The sequence below is a fragment of the Melozone crissalis genome, unplaced genomic scaffold (genome assembly GCF_028551555.1).
Source record: "Melozone crissalis strain CALT ecotype California unplaced genomic scaffold, PUWL_Pcris_2 ptg000016l_1, whole genome shotgun sequence".
NCBI classification, from domain to species: domain Eukaryota; kingdom Metazoa; phylum Chordata; class Aves; order Passeriformes; family Passerellidae; genus Melozone; species Melozone crissalis.
Genome location: NW_026535794.1, coordinates 17,837,825 through 17,863,003, shown reverse-complemented (window position 1 = coordinate 17,863,003; position 25,179 = coordinate 17,837,825). Strand labels below are relative to the sequence as shown.

Below are 25,179 nucleotides of genomic sequence, written 5' to 3'. Positions count from 1 at the left end.
TGAATGTGGCCACTGAGCAGGCCTAGTGCAATTCAGACAGGTATTAATAGTCAGGCTAAAGTAGGGAAAGCGAATTTCCAACAGGGAACTAACCTTTCCTTTACAGCAGCCCTTGTCTGTCAATAAAGAGAATCAGCCCAGGCACAACATTAAAAAAATATGTTTATTTATGATGCCAGTGATATCTCTCCCTCTAACAGATCCCATGTTAGTTTAGCTCAGCCCTGAGAGCTGCTGCTGTCAAAAGCCCTAGTTCTCTGTTATCTACAGCAAATGATGCATCTTTAGGTATTTGCTGAGAGCAGACTTGGAAATACAGACTCCCTGTGCTGTGCTAAACTGTAAATATCAGCTTCTGAGCTTCTCAGTATAAGCAGTTTCTAAATAACCTCACAAACTATTCACTTGAGGGAAAGCTCAGTACAAGTAAATTATTCTTACGTGTTGAATATCCTCTTCAATTGCACGCAGCAAGAGACAAAAATAATTTATAACTTTCTCTCTTAACCAACAATATTATAATTATTAAAGGTGTCCATGGGTAAAGACAAAATGCATATCATCACTAGGATATATGGACTGCAAATGTAATTTACAGTTAGCTATCTTAGAGTGACTATTCTGTCAAGTGTCATTTCAAATAATTCTAAAATAAGATTGTGTTTTAAGGAGCAGATATAACTTGTCAGTGATTTAAAATTAGATAATATATTCTGCATAACTGAAATCTGCTCCTAGGATGTGCATGCACGTGTGTTGGGGGGGGAGAAAAGAAAGAAAAAGGTCCTCTTTTACTACTCTTTTCATCTGCACTTTTGAATTCCAAAAGGGAATTTTATATTAAATGGGAATGGAATGTAGTTAGGAGATTTTGCCATGGACCACCTCCTCCAAAACTCACCCTTTGCTGTCTCCTGTCACAAATCCCTCATCCATTAGTAAGATATTGAGCAGGTGCATAATTCTGCCAAAGAAAATGTACAAAGTTAAACACACGTTGAAATGTTTTACCAAACTAGATTCTTATTACTAATCATGATGGCTTATCTGGAAAATCCTAACAATGTCTCCTAAGCATTTATATTATTCCAAGGGGGACAGAGGAATTATTATTTCCACAGAGGAGGAAAGCTGAGCGATCAGCCTGTGCTGCTTCAGCTCCATACAGGTGCTCTGAAGGTCAATGTTAAAAGCCACTGGATTAAGGACTTAGTTTTGAAAACAGCGGTAGGAATTAGCACCTTGGAGTTAAAACACCAAGGGAAAAAAAGATCATGGTTACAGAAACACAACCAGGCAGCCACCGTAGCTGCAGGAGAGGGAAGGCGGCTGAGCGCCCATTCCGGGGGGATGCGCTCCGTGCCCGGGGCCAGTGGGGCAGCCCGGGCGAGGCGCTGCGGGCGAGGGGCCCGGAGATCCCGAAGGCGCAGTTGCTCATTCCCACACAAACGTCGTTCCCTTGGCCAAACGCCTCCCTCCTGGGCAGCCCGGCCGATCCCACGCGTCCCGGGGGCAGCCGAGGATCAGCTGCGCCCCCTCCACCCACCCGAGAAAGGCTGGAAGCGGGAGCGCCTTCCCCCAGCGGAACGCAGCTCTGACAGGCATCAGCCCACGCTGCGGATCTGGCTGAACTGCCTTCCCCCGCAGCGCCGGGCTTCTCCAGCTGCCCGCAGGGAGGGGGCACACGGAGCCGGGCGTTCACGGAGCCGGGCATTCACGGAGCCGGGCGTTCACGGAGCCGGGCGTTCACGGAGCCGGGCGTTCGGGGCACCGCGCCTCCGCGCCCGCGCTCGCCCCCGCCGCGGAGGCGCCGCCCCATGCCCGGCCACCAGGTGTCGCTGCCACGCGCCGCGGGCGACCCCCGGGCCCGGCGGGGCCCCCTCGGATTCCCCGCCCGCGCTCCCGAGCCCCAGGAAAGCGGAGCGGCTCCCACCGGGGCGGGCGCCTGCCCCGCCTTCGTCCCAGGCTGAGCCGGCTGCAGGTGAAGCCAGGTGCCTCGACGCCTCTCCGCGGCGGCAGCGCCGCCTCCCCCGGCATCGCACGGCACCGTTCTCCTGCCCCGTGAGTGGCTGCCGGCTGACTGACAGGCGAGGCGGCCACATAGGGCGGCCGCTGCCTGGCGTACACCTATAAGGGCCGGTGGTGAGCAGCGCCGCGCGGTGTGGGGCTGCCCGTGGCGGAGCCGCCCGGTGACCATCCGTCCTCCTACGGCCGGGCGCCCTCGCTCGCAGAGCCGAGCGCTGGCGGAGGCGGGCGCCTGTCCGCTGGCTCCGCGGCAGCAGCCCCGCCCGCCGATCCCCGCAGCAAGTGGCAGTCCCGCGCCACGGGCCCCCCTCTCCGGCAGCGGCGCTCGAAGGATGCGGAGCGGCGGAGCGCGGGCGGCGGCGGGGCGCCGCGGGGGGACCCGCCAATGCGCCGGGCGCGGGCGCCGCCGCCCCTGCGCGCTGCGCCGGGCAGCTCAGTGAGCGCGGTGGCCGCGGCGGGAGGAGGCGCAGGAGGGCTCGGCTCTGCTGTCGCCGGAGGGGCTGCGCGCCGCTCCGCGCCGGCGGTGGGGCTGTGCGGAGCCCCGCGCTGGGGAGGTTGCGGGCGGCACCGCCACAGGTGACTCGCGGGCCGGGGGTCGCGTTCCGCCCCGCTGCCGCTCGGCCGCCTCTGCGCGTTCGCACCCCTGCGCCGCGGCCGCCTGCGCGAAGCTCATCTTCAGCCGCCTCGCCGTGCCGGCGCCACCGGCAGCACCGGGGGACATGGCTTTGCTCCGGCTCCTTCTCCTCTTGCTCCTCGCCCAGCGCGGGCTGGGGGCTCCCGGCGACCAAGGGCAGGCGGTGCGCGGCCGGGAGCGGGCGCTCGGAGGGAAGCAGCCTATTTACAACCACATCAAGAGCCGGGAGCCTCTGCCGGCTCCGCGGAGCCGCTCTACAGAGAGCACCATCTTGGCGCAGCGGCTCGCCGAGGAGGTGCCCCAGGACGTGGCCTCGTTCCTCTACACGGGCGACTCCCGGGAGTTGCGGCGAGCCAACTGCTCCGGGCGGTACGAGCTGGCCAGCCTCGCCGGCAAGTCGCGCTTCACCTCTCACCCCTCCCTGCACGGCGCCCTGGGCACCCTCACCCACGCCACCAACTTACTCAACATGATCCTCCAGAGCAATAAGTCGCGGGAGCAGAACTTGCAGGAGGACCTGGAGTGGTACCGCGCCTTGATCCGGAGCCTGCTGGAGGAGGACCCCAACATCTCCAGGGCCGCTATCACTTTCAGCACGGAGCCTTTCTCCTCCACTCCCCAGGTTTTCCTCCAGGCCAGCAGGCACGAGAGCCAGGTCCTCCTGCAGGACTTGTCCTCCACGGCTCACCGCCTGGCCAACGCCTCTGTGGAAACTGAGTGGTTCCACAGCTTGAAGCGCAAGTGGAGGCCGCATCTGCACAGGAAGGTCTTAAACACGGGCCCCAAAACTTTGGAAAACAGTTGGAAGAGGCGGGAGAGCTTCACTGCTGATAAGAACCATATCCGGTGGTCCTCACCATACCTGGAATGTGAGAATGGGAATTACAAACCCGGCTGGCTTGTGACTCTCTCGGCGGCTTTTTATGGGCTGCGGCCAAACCTCCTGCCCGAGTTCAGGTAAGAGGAGTGTTCTCTTTACTTTCTGTCGAGAAGGGGATGGGGGGAAGCAGGATGGGGGTTTGATTCTTTCTCCCCCTCCTAGGGAAGGGCATTGTAGTCTCTGGGTGACCTGATCAACCCCAGCTGCACGGGCTGCTGTCACAGCGCACAGCAGCCTCAGGCCTTCCTGGTGAGCGGTACCTTCGTGCCTTCGGGAGCTGTTGCTCCCTAAAAGCATCGCTGTTGTCTCCGTCTGTAAGACAGCGTTTGCTTTGCCTGCTGCTATTGGAGCAGGCGTGCATGTGGGTTACGTTCCTGGTGGGCTTGTGGCGAGAGGCGAGCGGCAGCTGCCAGTTGAAGTTTATCTGTGTCTGTAAGAGAAAAATGCTCACTCAGTTGTTATTTCTTATTATACTGCGAAATTGAACCTAGCTAGACCTCAGCTATGCTTTTAATCTGCTGGGAAATAACATTCCCAGTAATTAATGACATTGCTAGTGCTGGTAATCTGCTGTTTCTGGTCTCCAGAGCACATGCACTGTGGGGTGCTCGAGCCTGGTCAGTGGTAGTACACTTGTAGGTAAATCAGTGCTGGTGACTGCTGTTCTGTCATAGTTCATGTGGCTCAAGGCATTCATAAGCTGAAGTGGCAGTGGGAGAGCTTTCCTTTTGCACCTCCAGCTTTATATTTGATACTTGGCGTGGGTAAAGGTTTGCTTATTTTTTATGGCTTTATATACTTTTGTTGCTTTTATGTACTTTGCCACTGAGCTGCAACTAACACAGAGGAAGATAGAAAAAGGCTCTTCCTTGTGTCTTTGTATTTTGACACCAAAGAGAGATTTGCTCAAAGAATGAGAGCAACCTGTGGAGTGTGAGATGCCAGTTTTTCCCCTGGCACTCCTGTGAGGGGTTCACAGGTAGCTCTGTCCAGCGGGGAATGTGCACTGCCCAAAAGCAGCTGGCATTTCTCAGGATGAGAGAGGAGCACAGGATTTCTTTTGTGCTATCAGTTAGTAACAGGTAAAGATTGATGAGAACGTAGCAGACTCCAAAGAGATTTTACCACACCTAGGAGGCAAGACAGTAATGTCTGCAAATGTTTCTCTTGGCTTAGTCTGAAATCCAGTGTAATCAAAGAGATATGACTGCAGTCATAAGTTCCTGAAAAAACCCAAAATTTGTTGAATGGATAATGGCTGCTTATTTCTGTGTTGAATTACTTTTTGCCCTGAAATTTTCACGCTTATGGGTATTATAGGGTTAAGGTAAAATGAGCTCAGCTGTAGGCTGTTTGTTGCTGAATTCCTCTTGAGACCAAAACCCAGGAATAGGTCTACTGTAGAGCTCTTCTGGACCCTAGGGAGTCCAGAGAAGTCAGGAAGCTCGTCAGAGATCATTGAAATGCAATGTTCAACGTTTGATGAACTTTGGGATGTGGATGAAAGTTAATGTAGGCTGATGTTCTCTTATTGGAGATACAGTTTGGCAGAACCACTAGGCTGCAGGTGTGGTGGCAGCCACAAACCAGCTCTCTGAGAATATAAATTTTGATATAAAATTTAACTCAAAGAAGCTCCAATCTTGACTTAATTGAAGAGGAAATAAACCCATGTTTTAAGGAAAAGAGTCTAAGCTCCAATCCCAGCTCTGTGCCAAGATTCTGTGATGGCAGGAAGCATCTCAGTGGTGTAGGTTTCTGCTGTGGTAGCTTTGGTGTGCAGAACGCACCAGGTCTGTTTTGGCACAACCCTGGCCAGCCACGACAACCAGTAGATGTCCTCCTGGATGCAGTACAGAGCACTGCCTTCCCTCCCAGCCTCTGCTTGCCACCTGGGGGTCACTGCTGTGGAAGAAATAGAATAACCTGTTATGGCTCTGACACTTCAAGGGGCATTCACTGAGCTCATCTAAGCTTGGAGAACCACTTCATGTTTACAAGGTCATGAGATGGAATATGCTGTGCAAGTTCAAAGTGTTGTGTTGCTGTTATACTGAACAGTGAGGGCAAAACTAACAAAGATTTGTTGTATCAACAGAGATGAGTTTGTAAACATTTCTAAAAAAGGGGGTTATGTTTTTTGCCAAACTATTAAAGAGGCAGGTAGAAGTAAAATTATAAATACATACATGTTCTGGCAAGGCTGAAGGATAGTTCCTGTGTTCCTGATTTGAGGTATGCTAGATGAAAAATGGGCTTTAATACAAGGTTATGAATTGGGATATTGAGAAAGTAACTTCTCAGCTACACAGAAAATGATATACACAAAATATGCTTCCAAGACTTGTAGTTTGTCTCCATATTTACATGGTGTTTTCATTACTTAATAGGTACACAGCCTCAATGTGAATTTTTAAGAGAAAAAATGGCTTAAAGCATGAGCACATGAAAAATGGGACATCTAGTGTGGTTACTGGAAAATTAGTTCTATGAATTACTATAAGATGCCTCTTGAAGTAAGCTTATTTCCTCTCACCATCAGTCTTTGAGTGACACAATATTTTGACTTTAAATTCTTATTTAAGACCCATATGAAAAAAGAGTGTTTATTACCCTCCATCTTTTGGGGCGGCTATGTTGGTTCTCCCAAAAAGATATCTCTGAACTATGTGTTAGAAACATTTTAATGAATGAGTTACCATGCTCCTCCCATTTAGTAATCTGGTGTGATATCATTAATGGTAATTTAGCATATGCCTCTTTAATATTATTCTAACCGTTTTTGTACTTTCTTTGCTCCCATTAGGTTTAAGGCATGGTACATTAGGGTGTGATACATTCCAGGAGCATGCCATATCCATGAGAGAGAGCTCTTTCGCATTACAGAAGGAAAATCCCATTGCTCCTTCTTGGTATCTCTTCTGTGGGAGCATCAAACATTATTCTTGATTAGGCCTTATTCACTTTGATGTTATTTGATATCAACATATCGTGGACCCTACGTGTTTTATGGTGGTTTATTTCAGACTGCATGTGATCAAATCTCTTTAACTCAATGCCTTTAGCAACTGAAGCACAATTGATATGCTACTGGATATCATCTTCCAGTCCTGCTTCATGCATGAAAAACCCATGTTGTGTGCTCAGATTACTCTGTGTTGTGAAAAGGCGTGAGAAGAAAAGACGTGAGTAGCAGAAGGGTTTGTTCATGTGGCATGGCAATGGGAAGAGGTTAATGAGGGCAATAGTGATACTGAATAATGAAGGCAATAATGGTAACTATTGCTGGCTGTGTTCAGTGCATGCTGCTGCTGCAGTGCTGTTGTCAGTGATGCTCCCAAAGTGCAACAGAAAGCAGCAAAGTTTTCTTCTTAACATTGTGAAGCGTTACAGTGCTTTTGGCCTGAGGATGGGAGTGTCACAGGCCAGGGGGCTCCTGCCAACAGCTCATCTGTCTTCAATTTTACCTGTCCCCTTCCCAAAAGATTGCTGCCAACCTGCCCTAAGTGAAGGCCAAGGAGAGGATGTGGTTAAATTGTCTTGCCATGACCAACACTGTAGATAAATACTGAGATGAAGTGGAGAAACCAAAAGCAACTTGATTGTACTGATAAATGTACCAGGAGCTGTTCAGGGCCACATTAGCCTAGTACAATGCCAAGCTAGCAGTGCTGGCTCTCTGCAGCTTCTTAGCAGTGCTTGCTCATGTTGTGTTGTCTCTGTTTGCTGGTCTTTCCACCCAAAATCCATGCAGAGAGCGTTACTGTTTATAAGGTGCAGTGTAGGCTCCCGTTCAGAAATCAGGATCCACAGAGACTCAAAGTAATCACTTGATGTTACCCATCCCTCCTGTCTAAACTGATGCCATTTGCAGCTGAAATTCACAACCTAATGTGCCTAATCCCTCTACTGCTGTGGTGCTGCAGGGGGTAGAGCACAGGAGCATCTGTCACAGGTCTTCTGTGCCCCTCCTCTGCCACTCCCTATCACATGGTCAGAACGAACCATATTTTATGGCATGTGATGACCCAACTGTCCTCCTTGCAGCCCCACTGAGAAAGTGGAAAAGTGTGAGAAGTTGCATGTTGTAAATACAGTTCCTTTTCTAAAAATATTTCCTTGGTGCCTGGAGGAAGAAATGAGAGGTCTTTGTTGCTTTAGCAGTCCAGGAGACAAGTGGGAAAGGTCATGTCTTCATCTAGAAGAAAGATGACTAAATAGTCAGCTAATAGGAACACACAAGTTAAAAAAAGTCCTCCTGGGTCACTGAGTCAGTCTTCTGCTGTCACAAGCCCACTTAATGTCATCAGTTGACAAATCTCCATCTTTTAAGTAGGTGGGTTTCCCTCTTGACTCTTCAGTTCACTGGCATGCCGGACTGAAGGGTTGGATAATTTCTCCTGATTTCTGATCTGAATTTATTCACTTGCAGTCAGTTCTCTTTCATTTGTTCTGGTCCAGAACTGTCTTCCATCTGACTTAGCACCCTCAGCTGGTGTTTACTGCTCTGACTTATTTATAGGCCATGGCCCCTTCACCACCTTTGTTTACTAGACTACACAAACTGGCTTTCTTTAGTCTCTCATAAGCTCTCTGTTGCCATGGTCCCTCTTCTCAGGTCCTGTTCCAGTATTTCCTGAGCATGGTTAGTCAGATTCATGTGCACTGTTTCAGGCTTGTGCAATGACATCAATTATCCCCAAACTCTGATGAATGAGTTGCTGCTTTTGCAGTTCAAAATGTTCCCTTGTGTGCTGTTCTCATTCTCTTCAACGTTGTGTTGAAATACATCTACATTTTGGGAACTGGTCATTGGTCTCGTGTGATTTCTCATTGTGAAGGTCAGATTGTCTTCAGGATATGAAGCACTGACTTTCTTTCCCCCTCCCACCATATTCCAGCAGGTTTTTTGCTGAATCCAGCACAGCATTTTGCTATCTTTTTAAAAGGTTTTTAGGGAGAATCCAATGGAATAATGTCTGTTTTGGGAGAAAGGTACTCAATCAGCAAGCTGAGTAAGTTGGAGGTGGTTTTTTTTGGTTTGGTTTTGTTTGTTTTGGGTTTTGTTTTTTAATTTTATTTTATTTTGAATGGAGTCTTGTTCTGGATCCTTTACAGGTAACTTGATTCTTAAGTTTGGCCAGATTGTGCTATATCTTAATATTTTCTGCCTCCCAGAGGTTTGCTCCTTCTCTCAGTTATTGGAAAGCTCTCCCTTGATGCAAAGATAATCTTTACTGCACAGTTAAATTGAGCTGTTTCTTCCCTAAAGGCAGTATAATGTAGTGATTTCTGCTGTACCATTAACAATTACTTGGACCACTCCAGTGTTGGACTATGATGGGACTCTTAGTTAAAGAAACATTACTAAAGGCAGATTAAACCATGGAGGTAGAAGTATTTATGACAAATAAGTAATTTCTTAGGGATTGTATGTATTATATGATTTATTATTCTGCTAAATATTTCATAGCTGTTAAGTTCCTTGGTAAAAAAGCCCAAACAAATGTAGACATGAAAAAAATAATTTTAAAATTGGGTATTCTTTTTACTTTTAGACATGGTTTAGTTTCTTCCTTTACCCCCTTTTTTAGTTTCCCCCAATCTCTCTTTAGTCTGAGTACCAAGCTAAGAGAAAATTAATTTTAATTGTTTAAGGAGACTTTTAAGTTTTTTGTGCCATTGTGATATGATGTTAGTTGTATAATGCAGAAAGTATTTTTAAATTATGAGGTTGACATTTTTTATAACATGTCTTGGTCCTTGATTGAAGGTGTGGGTGGATTTAGAACAGGTTTCAAAAATGAAAAGGAATAATTTATTTTCTAGAATTTCTGAAAGTCTTGGGTTTGTGTTCCTGAAAAGAAGTTAAAACAAAGAAATCTCTTATTATGCTGTCTCTTTGTGGAAACCCTCAGGATATTTCAAGTATTTTCTAGGCAATTATGTCCCTGCCAGCATTTTTCATATGAGGTCATGAAGAGGGATAGAAAACTGGATGTTGATGAAACATAGGAAGGGAACAATAAATATGGATTTCTCTTTCAGAACCATTATTCAGCTTCCTTCAGTATTGGAGAAACAGAAGTGGGTCTTGGAAGAAAGAAGTTAAATATGACTATGAGAGGATTGAAACCCATATTGCATTAATGTCCACAATTACCTAGCACATGCTAAGTTGCAAAAAAGCAATGTTTGGTTTTTTGGGTCAAACTTCTGTTTCCAACTCCTGTGTTTTCCACCCCCATTGCCCTTGGGCCAGACTTCCAGCACAGCAGGTTATCAAAGCTCTTTTGAAGGGGATGGACTTGTGGCAGTCCTTACTATCTGGGATTCAGCTCCAGCACTGTCATCTAGTCTATTTGTGAGCGTGGGCTGAGATAGAAATGTTCCTGAATGTAAGAAAAAATGTATTGCTCTGTTAGGTCAAGTAAAAGGTTTCCATGGCCCTTGCTCCAAAAGCAGGTTCTGGCAGGTACTGAAAGAAAAATGTCAAGTTCTTCTATCCTGGTTATGTCCAATTTACCGGTGATAAGCAACAAAAAGAAATTGTTTTCTTTCAGATTTCACCTGAGTGACTGGATAGTAAGTATTCATGATTCCTTCATGAATACTTCCTTCATGATTCTTATCCATGTTTTAACACATTTTTGTCTTCTACTATGTAGTTTAGCATTGTATTCTGTAATACATTTATATGTTCCATTATAGCCATCTATTCTGCGTTCCACAGTTTTCTATTTTAAACTCACTTCATGAATCTAAACTCATTGGAAGATCCCAGATTCTTGAATGAATACTTTCCAAAGTGTTTTACTGCATCTTTTCTGCCTCAGCCAGGTTTAGTTGTGGGTTACATTAAGCATTTTTATCACTTGCAGACTTTGTCACGGCCACTCATTTGTGAAGTCCAACTTGTTAACTTCCCTGCATGTGAAGGGATTTTTGCTTAATTGATTCTTTCAAGATAGATGGAAATAATTCATTTTTGTCAGAAGCTGTCTCTGCTCTGAGCAATTTTTGTATTTTGGTTGTGTATTGTGTTAGAGATTCTACTTCAGCCTTCCACTTTCTGAGGTATTTGAAATGGTTTTGGTAGAGCCTATCCTTTTAAAATGTGATTTCTAAAAGTATCTTGATATCTTGGTTTTGTCTTACATTCTTGTAATTTGTATGTTCCTCCTTGCCCAGGTTTATGCCTTTCAATTTCTTTCTTTTTTTTTTTTTTGAGGTTGGCTTCCACTTTTGAGTTTTAAAATGACCTTGTTACCTTTAAATAAATTTTCAGGGTCATAGGATTTAGTATAGTTAGGCTGCAACCATTCATCCTATGTAGGATTCTTCTATTTCGAAAGCTCTTTGTGTTCCTAATATATTTTCTTCTGTTGTGCTCTGTTCCTTGAGACTCTTTCTTTCCACCTGCCTGTTTGACCCCATGGATGGTAGTGGAAACATTAAAAGAAAAGCAGCCTGAATTTGGCTCCAAGACCTAATTTCATAGGTATAATCTAATGTAAGTGGTACTTTACCATCACTGGCACCTGTCATTCCTATACAAGGTGATGCTTTGTGACAGAGTTAAGATGCAAGCAGCTGCTTGAGCATCCTCAAGAGGAAAAAAAACCGAAACAAACAAGCCCAAACCATCCCCACTCCTCAGAGTATCTAAGAAACTCTCTGACTAAATTGCAAGGATATCCCCAGTAAGGCAGCACTGCATGCCATAAATATAAAGGCAGATTTAATTTGAAATAATTCTTCAGACAATAGAATTCAGCTTTAAGTATTCTGCCCTTGCAGTACTGTTTCAATTTACTGTTTCTCAAAAGAGAGACTTTCTTTGCAGATGAATCCTAATTTATGTGTCCACACTGCTGTACCTTATTGTTCAGTTTATTTTTAGTGGAAGCTGGTTCTATGAAAATGTGTGTTGAAAAGCAGCAGTCATGCTATGGCTGAGGAATTAGGGAAGTGTCTGTCCTATTAGAAAGGAGTTGGTGGTGACTCTGTGACCAGGCCAAAATTGTCTCTCACGTCCCAGCAGCTTTTTGTGAGTCTGGCTGGTTGTGCATGGTAACAACCTTAATGATGTCCAAGTGATGCAGAATCCTAAATCTTAACTTTCAAAGGCAAGCTGAACCTGCAGAACCTGCTGTTTGTCAGTAAGACTTATGGCTGGAATTCATTTGTGAATTTGACACCAGGGTTATTTTTGGGTGCTGAGTTGATGGTGCATGGGAGGAGCCTCAGGTGTCGGGTACTATGCAGTATTTGAAGATTAATGTTCTTGAAAGTGGCAACCTCCAAAATGAGAGTGGTCAGAAAAGGCATCTGCCCTGAAAACATTTGCTATGCAAAATACAGTGTGTATTTGTCTAGAGGAGTGGGCATTTGCAGATTTCTGATGTCTGTAGAGAACTTGTTTTTCTTATCTCCTTGTTTTCTGGTAAAGCGGACTCATGAGGGACAGCATGGAGGGCTGAATGAATGTGACAGCAAGTATCCAAGCAGCTGTTTAGATGTGGATGATGATGCCCTCTTCAGTGTGTGATAACCATCCCTTATACCTTAACTATGAGTGCTCACAATGCTTATGGGCACAAAAGTGAGTGTACAAACATAGAGGGCAAGCTGTGTGTTTAGCTGAGCTGTGATGACCTCTGTGCCAAAAAAGCTTTTGAAGATCTAGAGCACAAGGATACTGTTTATCACCATTTAAATGTTGGCAGGCTATTATTTTGTACAATTCTGGATTAAGCTGACTGGGAGAAAATGAACATGTTCCCCCTGATTTTTTTTTTTATGATGTAACAGTAGAGGCAAAAAAAATATTCTGTAGATAGGTTTTACAACATGTTGTTACAATGAAATATTATAACTACTGAAACTATCAAGATAGCTAGTAGTTTGGGAAAATAAGCTTAAATCAATTTCTGGCACAGATTTCAAGGCAAGCAGCATGCCAACAAACAGTAGTACTGGAAATACAGACAGGCATTAAAGCCTCTTAAATCAAACCTCTGACCTGACAGAAAATCCTTGATGACATCATTCTTCAGTGATTATCTTATATATAATTCAACTAATTCTTTCTTAACTGCATGTTTAACATGGACATGCAATCCTTAGATATCTCTTTTGTGTTTGTAAGGACTGTAAAATTGTGTCAGGAAACAAATATCTATTGTTTCAAGGAGATTAACAAAATATACTTACCTGCCAGATGGTCCACAATTACCAGTAATATTGTTATTAACTTATGGCTGTGGCTTGTGTTCAGCCAGGCAGCATTGCTGGTGTGGATGAATGTGTTACTCTGACAAGCTGAGTCTACTCTTACACCCTTGGTATTTGTCTTGATTGCTTACACCAAGATAGCAACACTGCAATTATTCCCAATTAGTTCGATAAATATAACACAGGGAGTTGGTCCATATACATTCTAGGAGGATGTGTTCTTTCATATGTTCCATTTTCTGAATGCTGAATCAAAAATAACTGGAAATGTGGGTGGCTAAACAGGCTGTGCTAGCTACTGTATTAATCACGGATGAATTTCAGAAATCTATCGTGTACATATATTAGTGTGCTGTGTGTAATTGCAGTGGGGTGCAAGTCTGAGGTGGTGTTTTAAAATGGATCTCAAATGAACTCATGGAACTCTTGTACCATCATGACACCTTTTATAAATGCCACATATATGCTTCAAGAAACTTTGCTTTTGAAGACACTGTATCCTCAGGTAGTTTCAGGCCCTGTACTACTTCAGAACTGTGATGTTACTATAAAACATGAATTGCAGAGGTCTAGTGAAAAAGTAATAATAATGTGCATCATGGGGGGGCAACAGTTCAAATCCTGTGGCAGCTTTTAACTGTAAGGAGAGATTGCTTTCCTGCTCCTGCACTGTCCTGTTTCTTCTTACTGTAGATTTTCACCCCAGAAACTCACAAAGCTCTGAGAAAAGGGAAAACCAGGTCAACTTAGCCATGTCAAAAGTTCAGGTTGTGCTACAGAAGAGCTGCAGGTGGGAGAAGAGTGTAGGTAAAAAAATTTGCATTGAGTTCATGAAGATTGAGTTTTGTGGAAGACAAACATTCTTGTAAGAAAAACTTTAGAGAGAAGCAAAAGGAACATGTGTTTAGTTTGAAATGAAAGAATTTTGTAGTATTTCTGGAAGAGGTATTATGAAGATATTTTTGAGCTTGGATGGCTGAACTGTGATCCTGACAAAACTGAAGCATAAATTGAAAGTGCAGGTGGGAGAGGACCACATAACCTGGGAGGAATATGGACACGTTGTCTGAGCATGGCTGTGATCATGAGTATCTTGCATCAGCAATAGTGTGGCCAGCAGGAGCAGGGAAGTGATCATTCCCCTGGTGAGGCTGTACCTCAAATCCTGTGTTCAGTTTTGGGCCCCTCACTTTAGGAAAGCCATTAAAAGGGCTGGAGCAAGTCCAGGGAAGGGCAGTGGAGCTGGTGAAGGGTCTGAGGAGGGAGCTGGGGGAGTTTAGTCCAGAGAAGAGGAGGGGAGATCTTACTGCTCTCTACAACTGCCTGAAAGGAGGCTGGGGGGAGGTCAGGGTTGGTCTCTTCTCCCAAGTGACAGGACAAGAAGAAATGTCTTCAAGTTGTGCCAAAGGAGTTTTCATTGGATATTTGTGACTGTGTTCACAGGGGTCTTAGGATGAGGGAAGAGATGAGGATTTTGACTCCATGTTTCAGAAGGCTTGATTTATTATTTTCAGATATATATTATGTTAAAACTTTACTAAAAGAATAGAAGAAAGGATTTCATCAGAAGGCTAGCTAAGAATAGAAAAGCAAGGAATGATAACAAAGGCTTGTGACTGACCAGAGAGTCTGAGGCAGCTGACTGTGATTGGCCATTAATTAGAAACAATTGCACGAGACCAATCACAGATGCACCTCTTGAATTCCACAGCAGCAGATAACCATTGTTTACATTTTGTTCCTGAGGCCTCTCAGCTTCTCAGAAGAAAAAAATCCTAAGGAACGGATTTTTCATAAAAGATGTCTGTGACAGATATCAGGTAAACTCACTTCACTGAAAGGATTGTCATGCATCAGAACAGGCTGCCAGGGTTGGGTTACCCTCCATGGAGGTATTTAGAAGATGTGGCACTTAGGGACACAGTTTGATGGTGACTTTGGCAGTGTTTGGTTAATAGCTAGAACTCAATGACCTTAAAGGTCCTTTCCAAGGTCTTTGGAATGAAAACTATTGAATGGAAAAGTGTACTTTGTGACAAAAGATGTTGGAAAATCCAAGAACTACAGGCTGATCAGTCTCGCCTCATTCCCTGGGAAGGTGATGGAGCAAATAATTGTGAGAACCCCTTCTGGAACACATGAAGAGGAGGAATGTGACTGGGAGTAGTCAGCATGGATTTCTGAGGGGAAAATAGTGTTCAACCAACTCAGCAGCCTTCTGTGTATAGATAGCTGGTGACCATCTGGAGGTCAGTCACTTCTGATACACTCCTGGTGGGCACCGGTTTGACACGAATCACCAGCGTGTGCTTGTGGCAGAGACAGCCAACAGCCTCCTGGCTGGTGAGAGGAAGTTTTGCCAATGGGTTGAGGAAAGTGATCCTTCCTCTTTCCCCAGCCTGGTGCCCCATTAAGAGTGCCATGTCCACTTCTGGGCTCCTCAGCACAGGAGATAAGGATGTACTGAAGCAAACCTAGTGCAAGGCCACACAGACAGTTAAAGGTTGGAGCATCTGATGTACAAGAAGGACTGATCAGCCTGGAGAAGAAGAGGCTTCAGGGGCATTTTGTGTGTAAGTACCCGGTGAAAAAGTGTAAAGGAGAGAGAGACAGACCTTCTCAGCCTTATTCCATGAAAGGAAAGGATGGAAAGCCCAAGAGGCACAAACTGAAATACAAGAAATTTCATTTGAACATCAGAAATCTTTTTTATGGACACTGTGAGTTTGGTCAGTGAGTAGATTGGATTTCCCAGAGATGGTGAAGTCTCCATTATTAAAAGTATAAAAAAAACCCAACTTAAGAGCCTGCTTTGAGCTGATTGGATTCATCACAAGAGGCTTCTTCCAATGATAGTTGCTGTATGAATCTGATTTTCACATCTATTTTTGACAAAGTAATTGTATTAAAGAGCTTTCAAAGGATGTAAGTTCTTTAATCAATTCTGATGTGAGAAGCCCAGAAGTATATTCTTTTCTTTGCAGTACATGGCTCTGAATGTTAGGATGCCCTCCTGCTTTTCTGATGCTTGTCCCACTGGAACATGCCATGAATTCTCCAAATTGCAGCACTTCTGGTACAAGACCATACTGAAATGCCTTCTCAGTCTACTTAATGACCCTAATTTCTCTGGCTTGTGTGTGTTGTCTTTCTCATAAGTAACCTCTAGGTAAGTTTTCTTTGGAAAATATTTATATCCTTTTTTTACTGGCACTCTGCTTCTACAAGACTTTCTTGTGATACAGCAAACTCTTAAAGCTGTTTTGTTCTCTTTAGGCAGTGATTAGCTTGTCCTATATTTGAAATCTGTACTTCTCTTTGCAGAAATGTTTGAGGAGAGAAAGGTGAGTTTCCTCTCCTACTAGTTAAAAACAAAATGTACACAAGGGAAAAACTTCCCATGCAAAGGAAATGAAAACTTCTTCCATCAGGTGCTTCAGGTGAATGGATTGCATTTCCATCAAAGTTGAATCATTGCTGCTTTTCCTACTGTATAAACTGATTTCTCTGGAGTAGTCAGGATGATGCTAATCCTTGATAGCTTTGCCAATGTCACTGGTGTATAACATGAATTAGGAGAGCAAGGAGTAGTGTTGGTCCTGGTCCTGCTGCCTGCTTTGTGCTTGTTTGCAGCCATGGGGAGAGTATGCATTTGCAGAACAGGTCCTGTCCTCAGCCCACACACTAATATTTGTATTAGCTCAAAAAGGTCCAGAAAATATTAGAAACATACCTGGTGGGATCTACACGTGACCAGATGAGTGATCTGTTGTCTCTACTGCCATGGGCATCTGAATCAGGCACCTTCTTGCCAGGTTAAATTTGTAATCCACTGACATCATCATTTTAAAGAGAGAATCTGTGCAGTATGACAGTTTTTCTTCTTGAGGTTATTGCTCACCCAGAACATGGAAAAAACAGTTCTTTGGGGTAGAAACATGGTTTGAGCAGGTCAAACTCCCTGGTGAAACTGCTGTTCAAAACAAGTGTACAAAGGCAAAACCTAAAAATATATCAGAATATTCCAGAAGTGTGGTGTGTGCTATTTTAAATTTAACTTGCTAGAACCAGCACTTAAGTATTTCAAGCAATTTCTAAATGTGCCCAGCATTATATTGTTTAGATTCTAGTCAGGAGACTGAGTGGGATTGAGTGCTCCTGTACTGTCTGACTTCCTACTGTCTGTTTTATGTAATTTTCTCATGCATTCTTCTGACCACTTACATGATGTAGTTGTGTTTTTCCATTTACTGTACAGCATACCTGAAGATGAATATCCAAATTTAGCTGTGGACTCTTGCTGTACTGGGGTCAGACATGAGGGAACAGCATTGTCCTGGTTTTGATCAAGCTCACTCTTATGTTCTAATTTTGCTTGTACATATCCTCTCAAATACATGGCTCTGTAGCTGTCTTGTTGCAATTATTGTGTTATGAGCATTAATTAAAAGAGGGAACACACTTTGAGGTGAATGAGATGCTTCTGAGATAGAGGCTGGGCCATGCCCTTGTTGGTTCACAGCCTGAAAGAAGGGAGATGGTGGTGTTTGTAAAGTTGTGGAAGTCCAGACTGTAGAAATAAAAACATCTGTCCCAAGTGGCTGAAATTATTGACTTGAAAGGAATGGTATTCTGGATGTAAGAAATTAGCACAGAGCTTTCATCCACTATGGATGAGTTTGTGTAATGATTTTTATCAAGTCTGGACTACAGCAAAGCAGTCATAGGTGACATGCTCTGACAAAATGATGCTATAAATGTCCTAGGTAATTCTGAAGAATATGTAAATCTTGAAAGGTTTTTTTTTTAAAAAAAGATATAGAACTATAGTCTTTTACCTTTTTTCTTCTGATATTTTCTTCTTCTGACGATTTTCAAGTTTTTTATGCAACAGAGTGTCAGCTTTGAAATTGGCTTATTACCTTTTCTTTCAAAAGCACTTTTGAGGTAAACTGTTGATGATGAAACTCAGAGACTTCTTGGTATAGGACTTACACAATTTAGATGGTCCTTCAGGACATGTGAGTGTAGGAAACTTTTTTCCCTTCACAGACATCAGTGATCTATTGGTGGCTTGTGCAGCTTTCTGATGTTGTATCAGGTTTTATTGCAGGGCCAGCTGGCAGAGGTGTGGGGAGAGGGCTTGGGTGCCTGCTGGAGGAGGATGCTGAGCTGCAGAAAAGAGGCCTGAATGTCTCTGGAGGCTGGGTTGTCTCCAGGGAGGGTATAAAAAAGGCTTTTGCCAGTTGTTTTGGCAAATAGGGTTCCCTGGAGCAAAGGGGAGAATGTAGTTTTTGCTGGATGTGGGGTGAGGTGCAGTGTCTGGTACCTTGCACTCAAAACTGCCTGGGAAGGTTGCTAGCTTCAGAAAAAGTAGTGCAGCTTTCACTGTATTTATTTTGGGTCTTTGCTGCATGGTAAAATGTGTAGGGCATTACGTTGTTTGGACATAGAACTTGTTCTTAACTGCCACCCTAGTCTTAATGTGTTAGATTTACTGAGCTCTGTAAAGTCTAAAATAAGAATGTTTCTGTGACCATGGCTCTGGGAGCACAAAACTTTTCTGGTTTTAGACATTTTATCGAATTCCCTATTTAGAAGAAAGAGGTAGTTCTGCTTTTCAGGCTGCAGCATCACAAAAAAAGCTTAACCTATTTCTGCAGTTGTGTTCAAGGCTGTTTCCTCTCTGCTTTCAGAGGCGTTGTCAAAGTGGACATCAATCTGCAGAAGGTGGACATTGACCAGTGCTCGAGCGAAGGATGGTTCTCAGGGACACACAGGTGTCATCTCAACAATTCTGAGGTATGTCTGTCCCTCAGGGACCTCACTTCAGTAACAAATATCTACACTGAGCACTGTTCTGTGGTATAAATGTTATGTATTTTACTGACATTGAATGTGGTTTGTGGGGCTGAAGGAATCTTTCTGTGGGGCTGAAGGAATCGTTCTGTGGTATAAATGTTATGTATTTTACTGACATTGAATGTGGTTTGTGGGGCTGAAGGAATCTTTCTGTGTGAGGTGTTACGGGATGCATGAGTTTCAGGAGTGCCTGCATTTCGGAACCATTGATATTGAAACAGAAGCAAAGTTATTATGAAGAGATAACAGTTACAGGCAAAAAGATTGCAAATGAAATGATTTATGAGGTTCTGCTTTGCAAGTCAAACAATTATTTTGTGCTCAAAATCAAAATAGCATTTTAATGTCAGTGTCACTTTTGCTTGGACAACTTTGCAAAATGTAGTAGAAGTAGCTGAAATGCTAATGGTAATTATTCAGAAATACATGGTCATTTGATAGAATGATACAGAATAACAGGCAGAATTGGATACTGTAATTCCTTCCTAGTAGAAATGCCAACATTTTGACAGAGCTGACTAAAATGTTTGTGCTCAGCTCCTTCCTGCTTCCTCTTTCTTCTGAAGGTCTCTGTCTGGTTCCATCTGTCAGCAAATCATGGATCCTTCAGCCTGGCCTGTCTTATGTATTCAATGAAACTTTTAAACAAAGTGAATTTTGATTTTTCTTTTAATTCTCCTGTGTAAAGGTGATTTCAAAGACACCTATTTTCTGTGAGAGTAGGTACATTGTGCTTTTGGGAAGGACAATAAAATGTAGGGGAAATTGACATTTGTCTACCAGAAGTCAGGAAATGTTTGCCTAATTTTTTGTAAAATGCCAATTTATCAAAGCCAAGTCTAAATTTAGAAAAACAGTTGGTTTTGATGAATTCAGCTGCTAACATTTTTGAGCAAGAAGAACTCAGAATTTTTGTAAACATCTTTTTTTTTTTTTTGTATTTTTCTCTTTGATTTTTTTTCGTGAAATAAACTTGAAATGCAAAAACAAGTCTTTGATAAAGACTAATTTAAGACTGAATATTTCTGCAAGTGAAAAAATTTATTTCTCGGCTACTTTTTGACTTCTGAATTGTGAAGGGAACGCTTTTGAAGTCGCTCCTGTTTCTTCCTAGAAGAAAATACTGTTTCCCACGTGATCTGGTAAACCTTGTTTTTTAAATAAATTCTAGTTATCCCAAATGTGATAATATACTTTAGCAAGTGCTCCTCCTTCTCCTAATGTCTTATAAGCAAAATATGTCAGCAGAGGGGTGGGATTGTAAACTGCAACCCAGAATAAAAGGGGAAGAATCCAGTCGTGGGTCTCCTGTGGCTTCCCCCCAGCTGGCAGCTAAGTCCCAGGCAGTCATTCCTTCATTTCCCCTGTCCCCACTGCCATGGAGTGGAGAACTGGGGAAAAAAGGTAAAGCTGGTGGGCTAAGAACAGTTTAATAATGGAAACAAAGCAATATGGTAATAATAGTGATAATAAAAGGTACTATTGCTATAATGATGGGGAAAAAAAGGAAAATTAAACCAGAGAACAACCAGTGATGCACAGTATCACCTGCTGGCCCATGCCTGTCCTGTCCTCCAGCAGCAATTGAATCCTCCTGCCCAACTCTTCCCAGCTTATATCCATGCCACCAGGCAGGATGTTCCATGGTGTGGGATATCCCTTTGGCCAGCTCGGGTCAGCTGTCCTGGCTCTGCTTGCTTCTTGTGCACAGCATGGGAAACTGGAAAGCCCTTGACTTAATGCAGGCATTGCTTTGCACACTGGTATTTTGGCTGTTGCTATCTCACAGAAAATCCAGAACACAGCTCTGTACCAGCTACTGAGCAGAAACTACCACAGCTGAACCCAGGAGAAGATCCCACGTGCTGCTTTCCATACTTGTTTCATTGGAACCCACTGTGCAATAAGATTAACTTAGATAGTTGTGCAACCATATTTTCCACACAGTTTTTCTTATAAATGCCAATGAAATCATATTCCCTGTGCTCTCTCTTATCTACCCAGGGGCAGTTAAACAAATACCTGCTGATGGTTGAATGCTCTGCCCCCATTTACAAAGTCTGCCTCCAGCAGAGTAGGAAGAGAATCCAGGAGATCTCTGGATTTCCAGTTCTGCTCTAGTCAGACCCTCCCTGCTCACTTCAGTTTTGTTATGTGACTTGAGTATTTACTGCAGCATGGCCTCTGTGCAGAGTGTTTGATAAGCCTTGGACATAGTGAGTTTCTGATTTGGCTCTGAAAGTGTTTTCTTCATAGCCCATACCATGTGGCCAGGCCACCAATACCACTAAACCAAAGGCATGAAGCTCAGTTTTTCAGAATATTTAAAAATTTTGGAAATACAGCTCCCTTCTTTCCTAATGCTATGAAAATAGAGAATGACTTTGTGCAAGAATGGGAGGAAAAGACCAGAGTTATGGATTCATCAAAATGCTTTTATAGTGGCTAAAATCTACTAGACACATGGCAGACAAATTCTCCTACTTTCTGTTCTGAAGTGTTTATTTCCTAAATTAAAATCAGTTGAAATGAGAGAGATGGAGGTGCATGGAAACATATGGTAAGCCAGTGGTCTGTATGTGCTAGACAGAAAAAAGGGAAGGCATGGATGGGATCCAACTTCTTCCAGAAAATAGAGACTGTTGTTGAAAGTCCTGTATTGCCTCCACATAGTCTGGCACAGCAGTGCTAGGTAATGATGCTAATTGTGGCACTGGGATTTGTCTTTGGAAGGTCATCAAGAACAACCTGATTGTGATGGAATAGTTATAGTGTTAGTCCTTGCTTGGAAAAAAAAACAGTGTCAGTTGAGTGATTTAGGAATAGTATGATTCAAATAAGCAAAATGCTGAGACATAACTAATCTTCCTTAAACTTCCATCTGTCCCTAGATTTAGGTGTTCCTTAGGATTGGTGGATCTTAAATATCTTGCTTTATGTATGGTGCCCTCAAGTACAAAAAAACAGGAAAAAACCAAGCACTAAGAACTTTGAATTCCCCATTTTTAATTCAACTAATCAAATTTCTAATATGTGTACTTAGCCTTTGCAGTACAGAGCATCCCAGCTTTCCTCTCCTTTCTCCAAATCCTTCTCAGGATGCTGCAAGAAATCAGTGACTGGGATTTTTCCTGATTTGCTCTCTTTTGTGGGCAGTACACATGCATCCCTGATTTGTAGTAGCCTAGATGAACAAGAGCGCCCTTGTTAAACCACAGGGTAACTGGACACTGCTCAACCTAATTAAGCTGGAAGTTAAGTGATATTTAACACAGGAAAGCCAAATTGCAGCCATGGCTAAAGTCTATTTCAGTTGTTATCCTTTTCTCCTTTTAATAACTTGTTCAGCCAAAAAGAGGTTGATGACCAGGTGGCTTTTGTGAGAGAGAGCTGCATTCTGCTTCCTGCCTTCCTACCTTGACTCCCAAATAGGCAATGGCTTCCCCAAAAGCTATTGGGGAAGATATTTGGATTCTCTGAGGCTGCAACAAATATAACAGGTAATATCTGCAGAGTTAGAAATAATTAAGTTGGGTAGATCATAAAATGATGCAGACAAATCTGATATTTACAAACAGAAAAAGTGTGGTTACCCAATAACAAATTCAAAGTAATTTCATTGTACAGGCAGTGGCTGTACAATGTACAGTCAAGGCTGGTAATGGGAGTAAGAAAACATGCACTTTTACCCTGTTGAAAACCCTTGAAGACTTTTACTATATTGGATTTCTTCTCCATAAATGCTGACAGCAGCTGCTGGCACTTTTAGTAACAACTTTAGAGTCCGTGTGGAGCCAGCAGCAATAATGTCAGGGCTGAGGAGCATCTGAAGAAATCAGCTGGTGTGGCCCCCTGAGCGTGGCCGGGTCCTTCCGGCCAGCAGCATCAGTCTGTGAGCAGTGGCAGCAGACTCCACACTGCTCCCCTGGCCTTAATGAGCCTGCCAACAGCTTGCAGTGTGAGGCAGGCTCAGCTGACATCCCTCTGGGTTTCAGCAGTATTCCACAAATGACAGCGTGCAAAAATATCTGGAGGAAATGAGGGAAGCAGAGTAAACAAGAAGGCTGCAGTGCTGTCTGTGTACGGTGGCTGCATATCCCTGTTTGTAGAAGGATGCATAGGCCTACTGTGTGTTTATTTATTGTGCACAAACACAAAACCAACTGAGAAGGCAAAACAAATGAGCAGTGCAGCCAAAAAATCTTTTTTCCATTGTTTAGCAAAACATTTTGGTCCATCATATTTTATTATACTGTATGCAGGGTTACAAGCAACTGAAGAATGAGGAGGTGGGGGCTGGTTAAAAATAGAATTGCAATGGGACTGGGTTGGGAGGGGGTGGAGGGAACCCAGTGCTTTCCAGGTTTTTCAAGCAAGTGCTTTTCAGTGCCCTTGTCAGACTGGGAAAAGGCTATTAATGTGCACAGTCTGTGGGAGGGGAACTGTGGCAAGAGATTAGCATCTGAAGTTATAACCCTCTGGGTCAAAGTCAGTGTCATTGATTTTGCTTTTTACTTGCATGTGTTTTCTGTCCTATCCATTAGGGAAAGTGCAGTCAGAATTAGAAGAATTTGAAATCAAAGCTGTTTGTTGATTCAGTCTGAGTGAATAGGTTTATGGACTATAGTTAGCTTCTAATTTGGAAATAATAATAATCATTCTTGAAGCTCCGGATTGCATTCAACGCAGGATAAGAGCAGTACCCAAGCAGAGCACAGAGCATGTCAGGATATATTTTGTCTTAGAACAACATCATTAGTGGTAGCAAACAAATACTAAATGCTATATCAAATCCTGGGCTGAAGGGGGAAACTAAGGTAGAAAGGGCAGTGGCTCATTCAGTGTGCAGGTAAAGAAAACGTAACCAGCACGTCTTGGATTCAGAAGCAGACATGTTCTCTCCAACAGCTCAGGGTATTTGAAGAGCATGCAGTAAACACAAAAAAACCATTTTGGATGCTATTTTAAAAATAACTTTTGCATCATCTGCATTCATGGGAAAAGTCCCCTTATGACAGTAAACCAGATCTAATCTGGCACTCCCCCAGACACTGTTACATAAAATAAGGTGGAGGTTTGTTGGAGTTCTCAGTGATAAACAAGGTACTGTGAAAACCAGCTTTCAGTTTAAGGAAGAGCCAGGTTGCTTAGCTACAGCATCTTTGCTTTAAAGACAAAAAATTTAAATGAGTCTGTGTTTTGCAGGAGCTAATCTTGGTTATCAATGTTTTCTTCAAAGAAGAAAACCTTTGCAAAAATTTCTTTCATCCTAGCTAGCAGTCTTAACTTGAGCATTTAAATTCATCTAGGTCAGTTCTATTTGCTTCTGTTTTTCCTTCCCCCAGAGTTAAAACATGAAAAGAGGTAAATGGTTGGCTGAATGATGTTGTCTGTCAAACTAAGATAGCTGGGAAATTTTTGGTTTATCTTGCATATGACAGGTGATGTAACATTACATCAGTTTCCAGTTCTTTCAGATCTGTGTCTGCAGTTTTTGCATCTTTCTCTGCTGAGCAGAGAAGTTCAGATGATCCTGTCAGGCAATGCTGATTAGCTGTGCTGGTGCTTCTTCTCTTTGTGTTTGGGAAGGGAAGAGGTGAGGCCCAGAATTTTAGTTGGCTGGTGAAACATGAGAAAAATGTGTGTGGTGGGAGCAAAGGGGAAGTTGCAGAGAGGGGGTTGGATGCAGGGAAGAGAGAGATTGAAAAACTGTGGCTGGAGCAAGAGAAGGAGGATCAGGGTGTATTGGGAGGCACAAAGAACCTTGCAGTGAGGAGCGTGGGGACTGGAGCCAGGCTGCACCATCCTCATGGCAGGCTGGCTGAGAATTGCCTTTCCCAGAGTGAGAGGGCAGAAGCTGCAACAAACCCAGGCATAAACAGAGCACAGCTTCATTAGAGTCCTCAATTGTTATCACTGTGTCCAGAGGCCTGTGCAATGTCTGAAAAATGCCTCTATAGCATTAAGCACAATTAGATACATGCATAGATAAATATGCAGCATTTTGGTTTCAAAGCATCTGGTCCAGTCTGTGAGAGATTTGACAGGCTTATCTTGTGAGGCGATACAAAAACTATTACCCGCATTTTACAGTTGGCCCACAGGCAAAATTATTATCTCCAAACTGATAGACTGGAATTGAAGAGTGATCTCCAGGTGTGTGAATTACCTTCTCCAGAGTTTGATTTCTGCAGAGAGGTGTGCCAGCCATGGGTGCTGAGATGTGCTCCAGGCAGGGCTCAGGCTGGATCATCTTCAGAATGGGGTTTTGGGGTGCACCACAGCATGTACCCACACCATCATCCAGATACTTCCAGCAAAACTTAAGCATCCTGATACATTTCTGAAACCTGTGTCTGCTGAGCTTCATAGTTTTCTTAGTGATCTTGACTTGTGATAGAATTCTGGTCAAAAATTAAATCACCCAAACTCCTCTTAAATAAACACACTGTGGCTGTCATTGCAAAGGACACAACTTCTTACGAACTGTGCAGACTCTGTTCTTGAGTTAGCTGTCAGTTTACTCAGGTAATATATTGCA

The 25,179-nt window shown here is 43.5% G+C and overlaps 1 protein-coding gene across 1 annotated transcript in view; it reads left to right on the top strand.

The window, feature by feature from the left end:
• Positions 1 to 2,608: 2,608 nt before the first annotated feature.
• Positions 2,609 to 25,179, top strand: part of GPR158 (G protein-coupled receptor 158) — a 190,858-nt gene continuing 168,287 nt past the window's right edge. The window contains exons 1-2 of the mRNA XM_054273612.1: positions 2,609 to 3,616; positions 18,473 to 18,578. Coding sequence (XP_054129587.1) covers positions 2,745 to 3,616; positions 18,473 to 18,578 — 978 coding nt within the window. The 5' untranslated portion in view covers positions 2,609 to 2,744. The remainder of the gene's footprint in view (positions 3,617 to 18,472; positions 18,579 to 25,179) is intronic.